Source organism: Frankliniella occidentalis, unplaced genomic scaffold, assembly GCF_000697945.3.
Source record: "Frankliniella occidentalis isolate FOCC.00 unplaced genomic scaffold, Focc_3.1 Scaffold5496, whole genome shotgun sequence".
Taxonomy (NCBI): domain Eukaryota; kingdom Metazoa; phylum Arthropoda; class Insecta; order Thysanoptera; family Thripidae; genus Frankliniella; species Frankliniella occidentalis.
In genome coordinates, this window is record NW_026272536.1 from 1 (window position 1) to 10,026 (window position 10,026).

The window sequence follows — 10,026 nt, forward strand, 5'->3', positions numbered from 1 at the left end:
CTCTACAATATAAATAAATACATGAATAAATAATCAAAAATGAATAGAATCACTCTGGTCTGGTGAGAGTTCCAAGAACAACTTCAGAAATTTTTAATTTCTACCACAGTTCCTATCTTTACTAATTTGTAGGACATATTTGCTGTGCAATCTGGTAATTTGTATAGTATAAGTACTTCTATTCATTCCACATTTCTCAATAATATTGATTTGAACATAAAATCGGTTTCATCTCACATACATACCAATCATTCACACATACATACATACATACAGATTTTCACAAACACAGATACTCACAGAACTTTAATAATCGTCCTCAGTGTTGTCATCTTCCAATGAGGAAAAATTAACACTCTACAATGCTTATTCACTGGGGATATCAATGACTCATTCATAAAAAATATTTTCACTCATAATCCACATTCTCACACTGATATTCTTCACATTCATTCTTACAATAGGCTTATTTTGTTCAACATATTGAGCATTTGACAATTATTTGGGCCATAACTGAAGAGCCTCAGAGGCCTGCCTATCAAGTCAATATTGGTAAAACCACAATTCATCTGGTCACAGTACTTCTTATAAATATGTATCCTTATTTTGATGACATTCACAATTTTCCATGCAACACTTTTCCTGTATGGTGACCCCTTAACACCATATGACCAGCAAAATTCTCTTATTTCCAAGAATACCTGTGACTTGTTCTGACAATAAGTTTTATAGTAATCCAGGTTTATTATTGGGCCTTCAAAAATTGTGGTGAAGCTTGTAAAGGGGAAAAACTGAAGAAATATAAAAAGGGTGAATATCACATCAAACAATCAGAACAGGTACACTGCATTGGGCTTGGCCCTTAGGGTCACCTGTGTTGCAGCTTCCAGCAAGGTTCAGAAGCCTTTTCTATGGGGGCTGGCCACAACTAAAATTTGGTACACAATCAACATAATTTCAAAAACTAACATTAAAAGTGCAAAGTAAACTCTGTCATGAGCATCTGTTCCCGACGATTTGTCTGAAACACAAAATCGCGGTGTACGACATTTTTGGACAATATTCCATCCCCTCAATCCATTTCAGCAGGGCTTAACTACTCCCGTCTCTAACAAAAAAATAGAAAGCTGAAACTTACGGTTTTCTGGCACCTGTGCACCTCTGTAGCCCTGAACTGGATTCCTATTTCCTGGCGCGAAGAAGCCCACAGCAGATTGATGCTTCGACTAGGGGGATGGGTCCAGGATATGTTTTGTCAAGTCTTTGAAGTCATGGCGCGCGGCGAGGCTCATCTTCTCATCTTCTGCGCTTGGCCGCGGCCGCTGCGGCGATCATCTTCCTCAGCATGGGCTCCGGACTACACACCTTGGGCTCGCACTGCATCTGGCCATCGCCGCCGCACCTGCACAAGAAAGAGACAGCGTTATGCACGGAAAAGAAAATAGCTGTTATAGCTAAACCAAGGAGAGGTACTCACTGGCAGTGCAGGCAGGGTCCGGACGCGGAGCGGATCGTCTCGCCGACGCGGTACGCCTGTCCGCGGACCTGGCAGCCCGTCCGCTTGGCCGCGCCCTTGTACGCGTGGTGCAGGAAGTGCGGCGGCAGCGTCGTGGTCGTGGTCGTTGTGGTCGTCGTGATGTTGAGCGAGGTGGCCATGGACACGGGGCACTCGTAGCGCGGGCAGCAGAAGCCGTTGATGGGCTCCTCGTGACAGGCTGGGATGGGCGGCGGGCAGCTCTGCTGCAGGCAGATGATGTCGCTGCGGAAGCAGAAGCAGAAGTCGCACGGGTCGTCGCGCGGAATCTGCTGCGCCGACACGTAGACCTTGCCGGCGTAGCGGCACGTGCCTGGGCCGAAAGCGGCCTGGTCGTCCTCTTCGTCGTAGTCCTCGCCCATGCCGCCGGGACCCGGGGGCAGGTAGGTGCCGCTGCTCGGAGGGAAGTTCTCCTGTCCAGCCATGCCAGCCATGCCGGCCATACCCGCCATGCCCGCCATGCCCGCCAGCTGACTGAAGTCGTCGGGGTGTCCCATGAAGCTGGGCGGTGGCGTCTCCGTCGGCCTCTGCTGCTGCTGGGGCGGCGCGACAGGCGCAGGCTTCTGCACGGGCTCCTTGTTCTGTTCGGGAACGGGCATCATGATGTGGTCTTCCTCGACGTGCTCTTCCGGAATGACGGGCTCTTCGGTTGCCTCTGCTGCCTCGGGTGCTTCTGGTGCTTCCGGAACATCGGGTGTTTCGTGCTCGGCAGGCTTCTCTGCCTCCTCGCTGGCATCCTCTGTCTCGGGCTCCGGCTGGTGGGCCGCGGAGGTCGGGATTGGCGCGGGAGTCGGGGCCAGGGCCTCGTTCTCTTGTAGAGCTGGGGCAGGAACCTCCGGGCTCGGCACCTCCGGGATGGGCACCTCCGGGGCGGGGATCTCTGGGGCCGGCGTCTCCGCGACAGGAACCTCCGGGGCTGGTGTCTCCGCTGCAGTGGGAGCCTCCGTAACGGACACCTCTGGGGCGGGCGTCTCCTGAGCGGGCACTTCTGAGAGGGGAACTTCCGGGGCGGGCACCTCCACGGCCTGACTTGGCTCCTCGTCCAGGGGCGCAAATGTCTCAGGCGGGGTGGTGGTCGGGGCGGCGGGCACCTTGGTGTCCTCAGCGGGCTGCTCGGGCAGCAGGGTGGGCTCGACGGGAGCGGGTGTGGGTGCGGGCTGGTCTTCGCTGGTCACGCTGGGCTCCTCCGTGGGCGCGGCTGTCTCTGCGACGATGGGCTGCACTGTCTGCACCTCAGCGACCTCCCCTTCCGAGAGCGCGTCAGCCGGCTCCGCTGGTGCTGCAGGAGGAGCGGACTCCTCGGACGGTGCGCTCGTGCTGGCGGCGGCCTGGTCCTCGCTCTGGGCCGCGTCCACATCCTCGAGCGGGGCGAGGGGCTGGCTGTCGGGAGCTGACGTCGCTTGCTCCGGCTCGGAAGTGACAGCGTCCTCTCCCTGCAGGACGCTCTCGGTGGAGGCAGCTGGCGCGTTGGTGGTGGCAGCCTCGACTTCGGGGGCGTTCTCCGGTTCGACGGGCGCCTCGACCGGTGGCTCGACGGGCACCTCGGCGGGCGCCTCGACGGACTGCTGAGGTGCTTGTGTCGCGTACTCGTCCTCGGCAACCTGGGGCGGGGCGGTGCTGGCTATCTGCTCGTCGTTCCCCTCGTACACGCCAACGATCGGAGACGCCGAAGCGGGCTCCTCCGTGGCGGCCACCTCGGGCGCGGAAGTCGGTGAGGACTCTACTAGTGTCTCCGCTGGTGTCTCCACCGGTGTCTCCACTGGCACGTCCACTGGCACGTCTAGTGGCTGCGCGGTGGTGGGGGCTGTTTCCTCGACAGGCGCTAACGGCGCCTCCGTCTGCGGCGCCTCGTCGACAGCAACAGGCACTTCCTGGTCGGCCGCAGATGTGGCCTCCGACTGCTCGAGGCTCTCCGGAGTTGCCGTGGGACGTCCCTCGTTCTCCACGTCAATGTGCGTGTAGTCCTGCGGGGAGACGGTGGGCTCAAATGACGCCGACTGTTGAGTTGTGACTTCGCTCTCTGGCGCCGCTGGGGCCTCCGTCGGCTGGGCTTCCTCTTGCAAGACAGGAGCCTCTGGTGTCGGCGTGGCCTCGGGCTCGGCAACGTCGGGCTGCTGTGTGGTCGCTGGCTGCGCAGCCTCGGCTTGCTGTGTCACTTCGACTGGTGACTGCTCCTCCAGTTGCTGCGTCGCTGGTAACTCTTCTGACTGCGCGGCTTCTGGGGTTTGAGTTGTTTGGATTTCTTCTTGTTGAACTATCTCAGGCTGTTCGGTCGGCTTAATTTCTTCTTGCTGGACGATTTCCGGCTCCTGTGTAGTTTCCACAGCTTCCTGCGCGACGGCCGGCTCCTGCGTTGCATGAATCTCTTCCTGTTGGAGGATTTCAGGCTGCTGCGTGGTCGCAACCTCTTCCTGCTGAACCACCTCAGGCTCCTGCGTTGTCTGAATCTCGTCCTGAGGGCTCACTTGGGGCTCCTGCGTTGCCTGTACCTCTTCCTGAGGTACTGTTTCGGGTTCCGGTGTCGGCTTAACTTCTTCTTGCTGAACAATTTCTGGTTGCGAAGTTGTTTGTACTTCCTCCTGCTGAACAGCTGCTGGCTCTTCTGTTGGCTGGGATTCCTCCTGGGGAATAATTTCCGGTGCTTGTGTCGGCTGAACTTCTTGTTCAATTAATTCAGGCTCCGACGTGATGTGAAGTTCTTCCTCTTGTACTATCGGCTCCTGCGTTGGTTGAACCACTTCTTGCTGGACCAACTCCGGTTCTTGTGTAGGCTGAATTTCTTCCTGAACCAACTCTGATCCTTGAGTAGGACGAATTTCTTCCTGTTGAATAACCTCCGGCTGCAATGTGGTCTGAGTATCCTCCTCCTGTACGATAGGTTCCTGTGTTGGCTGTGCCTCTTCCTGTGCAAGCACTTCCGGTACCACGGTAGGTTGAACTTCTTCCTGTTGAACTATTTCAGGCTTCGAAGTGCTCTGAATTTCTTCGTGTTCGACGATAGGTTCCTGTGTTGGCTGAGCCTCTTCTTGCGCAACCACTTCCGGAACCTCGGTGGGCTGAACTTCTTCTTGCTGAACTATTTCAGGCTCCGAAGTGCTCTGAATCTCCTCCTGTTGTGCTATCGGCTCCTGTGTAGGCTGAATCTCTTCCTGCAGGACTACCGGTTCCTGAGTTGGCTGCACCTCTTCCTGCTGAACCAGCTCGGGCTCCTGCGTCGGCTGGGCCTCTTCCTGCAGCACTACGGGCTCCTGGGTCGCCTCCACGTCTGGCTGGACCGTGATGGACTGTTGCTCCTGTTCGGGCTCTACCGTGTTCATGCTCTCACTTTCCTGCTCCTGAGCGTGCTGCTCCACGGCGGGGGCAGCAGTTGCGATCAGCTCCACGTCAGCTGGCTTCTGCGGCAGCGGATCCGGCACGGGGGTGTCCTCCCCGTAGGGCACGGACTGCGAGGGTGTAGCCTCGGGCTCGCGCTCGGCTAGCGTCGTGTACGTCTCCTGCGGACCCTCGGTCGGCTCAACGATCTCTTGACCGCTGGCCTCTTCTACGATCTCTTGGCCGCTGGTCTCAGGAATCTCGGCGGCAGGGGCGTCCGTGACTGCCGGTGGAGCGGGCGGCGCCTCCGAGCCCGCCATCTGGCTGTCGGACTCGAGGACCTGGCCGTCCTCGGAATCTGGAACGGCGAGAGAACAGGCATAAATATCGGAATTGTATGCGAATGACAAAGGATTTGCGTCTACACAAGGTGAAATACTTCTACTTATATCGAATGGTGCAAATGGTAAAACAGAGGTGCACAGACTAAATAAATTGACTAACCGCATGCGTAAGTCGGGCAGCACACGCCATCGTGGTGCACAGGCATGCATCGGGCTAGCTGGCCGGTGGGGTGGGCCGGCGGTGGGGCGCAGTTCTCCAACATGCAGTGCACTATGCCGGACTCGCAGTGGCATGCCGTCTGGCAAGGGTTCGCCGTCGGTATGCCAGAGCCGTTCACGAATAGGACGCCGTCAACGGCGCAGCTGCCGTCACCAGGGTAGTCGACGAGGTTGTCCTCAGGCCGGGCCTCAGTGGTTGCCTCACCCTCGGCGACGGAGGCCACGGGGGGCGGAAGTGTTGTGACGCCGACATCGACCTTGTCGGACGAGTCGACGGGGAGGGGCTCGGCGTCCTGGGGCTGCTGCTGCACGGCGGGGGTAGTCGACTCCTCCGCGACGACGGCCTCCGGAAGCTGAGGGCTGGCGTTGTCTTCCGGTGTCTGGGAGCACGAGGACAGGAAGAAGAAGATATAACACCACGGCAGCTTGGCGTCAGCCGCGAGTGCCACCTTGGCGAGACAACGATAGAAACTTTGAACACGAGCATGTTTCCCCTCTCCCCCTCGGAGTAACAGAAAATTAGTCGTTATCACTTCTCACCGTGAGACGCGGTATCAACGGAACACCCAGCTCGGCCCGCGATTTAGCTACCTTACTCCCACTTACCTGGGGTGCTCCGATCTCGTTGACGAGCTCAGCTTCCTGCGCTGCGGCAGCCGTGGTCGTGGCCTCCGCAACAGCGGCTGCCTCCTCGGTCGCAGATTCCATTTCGGTCTCCAACGGGGCCGCGGTCTCAGCCACCACCTCGGCCGGCTGTTGTTCGGGCACTGCGTCGACATCCTCCTGCACGGGGAGGGCAGTTGTGCCCTCGGTGGGCTGCTGCGTCGTGACGGCCGCGTCCACGGGCCTGTAAGTCTCGTAGTCCTGGGGCTGCGCTGTCTCCTGGACGGGTGCGGTGGTCGAGGCAGGGGCGGCCTCCGCCGGAGGCGCTGGGGTCTCCGACTCCTGCTGAGAGTCGACGGCCTGCAGCGGCACCTGCTCTGTGAGGACGATCGGTTCGACGGCAGCCTCGGTTGTCACCTCCTCCTGCATGAACACGTCGACAGGCTGCGCGGTGGTAGGCTCCTGCTGCAGCACGTCCTCCTGCACCGGCAACGCGGTGGTCTCAGAAGACGCCACTTCGGGCTCATGCTGGGGCGCTGCCTCCGTGGCAATGTCCTCAGGCTGGGCCTCGGCCGCCTCCTGAGCGGGTTCCTGCGGTGGCACAGACGCCTCCTCGGCGGGCTGCTCGGTCGGGATATTCTCCTGTTCAGTCTCCATTGGCGCGGCGGTCACCTCTTCATGCTCGGGCGCTGCCGTGTTCATGCTCTCACTCTGCTCCTCCGGGGCTGCATCAGTCGGTGCTGGCGCCGGGACTTCTTCCTCAGACACCACCGCGGGCGAGTCAGTGCCCTGGGGCTCGACGGGCGGCTCGGTCGTCACCTCGACGATGGCGTCGTCACCGCCTTCGTCCAGGTCCTCATGCTGTGGCTCCATCTCAGGCTGCTCCGTGACGATCTGCTCGGCAGCCTGCTCAGTCACAGCTGGGATGTCCTGGGCGTTACTTTCAGTCACCTCTTGTGCGGGTTGTTCGGTGGCCTCCTGCTGCGGTTCTTGCTCCGTGACGATGGGCTCCGCTTGCTCGGCGGGCTGCTGTGTTGGCTCCTGGATGTCTTCCTCGGTCACCTCCTGCTGGGGAAGCTCGGCTGCCTGTTCCGTAGTCTCCTGTTGTGGCTCTTGCTCGGTCTGCTCTGTCACTGCAGGCTGTGACTCCTGCTCTGGTTGTTCGGTGGCTTCTTGCTGGATCTCGGGCTGCTCAGTAGCCTCCTGCAGTGGTTCCTGTGCCTCCTGCAGTGGTTCCTGTGCCTCCTGCGGCACCTCTTCTGTGGTCACAGCCTGTTGTGGTTCCTGTGATTCCTGTTCGGTGACTACCTGCTCTGGCTGCTGTTCAGCGTGTTCGTTGACTTCCTCATGGACCTCCTGCTGTGGCAGCTCCGTCACTTCCTGCTGGGGTTCCTGCACAGCCTGTTCTGTAACGGCGGGCTCCTGTACGTCCTGCTCGGTGACTGCCTGTTCGGGTTCCACTTCCTGTGGTGGCTGGGCAGTAACTTCCTGTTGCTGTTCCTGAGCACTCTGTTCGGCAACTTCCTGCTGTTGCTCCTGCACGACCTGCTCTGGCGACTCCGTCTGGGGTGCCTCTGCTGGCTGTTCCGTGGACTCTTGCTGTGGCCCCTGTGCAGCCTCATCGGTCACCTCCTGCTGTACTTCTTGCGCCTCCGTGACTGGCTGCTCGTCCTCCTGCAGCACGACCGCCTGCTGCGGCTCCTGCTCGGGTTCCTGTGGGGCCGCCTGCTCCGTCTGCTCCTCGGGCTGCACGGTCTGGGGCTGGTCGGTGACCTGCACGAGCGGCTCCTGGGCGGGCATGGCGTTGTCGTCCTCGGCCTGCTCGGGGTCCTTCTCGTCCATGTGCTCGGGCGCGGCCTCGGTCGCGGGTGGTGCCTCCTCCTCGGCGAGGACGGCGGGCTGGGCCACCTCTGGGGGCGGCACCGTTTCAGCCACGGCACCCTCTTCGCCCTTGACTCCCTTCGTTGCCGTTTCGGTGATGCCGGCTGCCGCCTCAGTCACTGGGTACTGCGTCTCCGCGAAGGGACTGGGCTCGGTTGCGGTGGCCGTCGGCCCAACTTGCGAGAGGAACTCGAGGTTGACCGTGCCGTTCGCTGCAAACGGAACAGAACACGGGGTCGTCAGTGGGAATGTTCACAACACAAATACAGACACAGGAGGCAGTCCTAAAGCGCGAGAGACGACATTTTAGGGGTCTTCCACAATTTACGTTGTGTACTTTTCACGATAAGGGCAACTAGGGTTAGGGTTCTGTTTTTCGTCGTTTCATTTTAATTCAGTGTGGTGTGTACAGTTAAGCGTCTATGAGGCCATGATAATGCCCGCGCCCGCCCCTCAGGTAGGGTACGGTAAAATGATGCACCCCGCTCATCGCGCGTCATACTCACCGCATTGGTACGCGTCGGGGCAGCAGGCGCCCTCGCGGGCGGGCAGCGCGGTGCAGCCGGTGAGCGCGGGCCCGCACTCCTGCACGGCGCAGACCACGTCGCCGCGCATGCAGTAGCAGTGCTCGCAGGGCGTGGCGCCGGGGATGCGCGCGCCGTCCGCGTACACGGCACCGTTGTGGCTGCACGCCACGGGCCCGGGCGTCGTGGTCAGGATGAGGCCCGAGCCCGAGGGCTGCTGCGGCCGCTCCGTGCCGATGGCCAGCTCGTCCGAGTATTCTAGAAGCATCACCGGAACGTAAATTTTTAGTCCGCTTTTAATTGACTCTGCTCTCGGAAAAAAGTTTAGTTGTTCAGCTAACCAGTGGCTGAATAAGCAATAACTAGTCATTTAGCAATAGGACTGCCCAGAAAATGCGTCCATTTTTCTCAAAATCATTCGGCAAATTCCCGAAGCTCGGCGCCTGCGAGACTCGGGGTAGGCCGCCCCGCAGTGCACCCATGCACTGCAGGTAAGATGTGGCCTACCCATCAGGCGCTATGAGAGCTTGCATATGCCGAAGCATTGGCAGTTCCGTTGACAGCGAATATCGGACGTACGCACATTATTGATGACTCATATGACACTAAAAACTAGTTAAAAATTAGCTAAAACTTGGCTAAAAATGAAAACATTGCCAATTTTAAAGCTACTTAGCTGAATAATTAGTTACATCATAATCAGCTATTGGTTTAGCTAATCTCCACCAACTGCGCCGGGGACTTACCACAGTCGTACCGCACGGGGCAGCACACGCCACGCGTGTACACGGGCGCGCAGCCCTCCACCTGCAGCGTGCACTGCTGGACGACGCAGGCGGTCCGGTTGCGGATGCAGTAGCAGAGCTCGCACGGCTTGGCCGGGTCGCCGGGGACCTGGGCGCCATCCGGGTAGAACTCGCCGCTGATGCTGCAGCCGAAGCTGTCGGGCCGCGCCACGGCGGTCGTCGTGGAGGAGGCGGCCGAGGACGGCTGGACCGTGGTGCTGGTGCTCGTCACCAGGTGCACGGGCACTGCGTGGGCAGAGAGAGGGGGGGATGAACAAAAGTCGCTACGGCGAGTTGGGTGTTGAGACGGTGAGCGGCGGCTCATAGGGCTCATCGCTCAGACGAGGCGCACCTTGGTGGCGTGGGAAATACAAGGGTTGCCGAGGAGAGAGAGAGAGAGAGAGAGAGAGAGAGAGAGAGAGAGAGAGAGAGAGAGAGAGAGAGAGAGCATGTCTCGCCGCACGCCTGTCGGCACACGACTGGAGGCGGCGGCGGCGCGCGCTCCCACATTCCAGGGAGCACCTGGGTGGGGGCATTCCTCCTCTGCACCTGCCGCAGCTGCCGCTGCACTGCTGCACCTGTCGCCGCGCCCTGCAGGGGGCTGGCCGGTGCGCCGCTGCGCCGCTGCGCTGCTGGGCTGCTGGGCGGCAGAGAGCGCCTGGCGGGCGGGCAGACCCGTCGCGCGCGGCGGCCCGGCGGCGCGGCATCGCCCGGCCCGCACGCGCACACCGTTAGGCGGCCCGGCCGGGCCCACGGGCCGGGCCCCGGCGTGGGAACTTACGCGCTGGAGGCGCACGCAGGCCCCGCCAACCTCCCCGCCCCGC

At 59.9% G+C, this 10,026-nt stretch overlaps 1 protein-coding gene across 1 annotated transcript; it reads right to left on the reverse strand.

Annotated features, from left to right (window-relative positions):
- Positions 1 to 653: 653 nt before the first annotated feature.
- LOC113201779 (titin homolog) lies at positions 654 to 9,536 on the reverse strand. The gene is made up of 6 exons (XM_052277029.1): positions 9,164 to 9,536; positions 8,400 to 8,675; positions 6,016 to 8,105; positions 5,351 to 5,789; positions 1,478 to 5,204; positions 654 to 1,402 (listed from the first exon to the last, which is right to left on the reverse strand). The coding sequence occupies exons 1-6, from the start codon at positions 9,534 to 9,536 to the stop codon at positions 1,297 to 1,299; spliced, it is 7,011 nt and encodes a 2,336-aa protein (XP_052132989.1). The 3' UTR covers positions 654 to 1,296.
- Positions 9,537 to 10,026: the final 490 nt, after the last annotated feature.

Coding starts and splice junctions, on each gene's coding strand:
- LOC113201779 (XM_052277029.1), bottom strand. CDS start 9,536: ATGAGCCCTATGAGCCGCCGCTCACCGTCTCAACACCCAACTCGCCGT. Junction 5,790..6,015: donor ACGAGATCGGAGCACCCCAG/GTAAGTGGGAGT, acceptor TCGTGCTCCCAG/ACACCGGAAGACAACGCCAG. Junction 5,205..5,350: donor CTGCCCGACTTACGCATGCG/GTTAGTCAATTT, acceptor TCGCCGTTCCAG/ATTCCGAGGACGGCCAGGTC.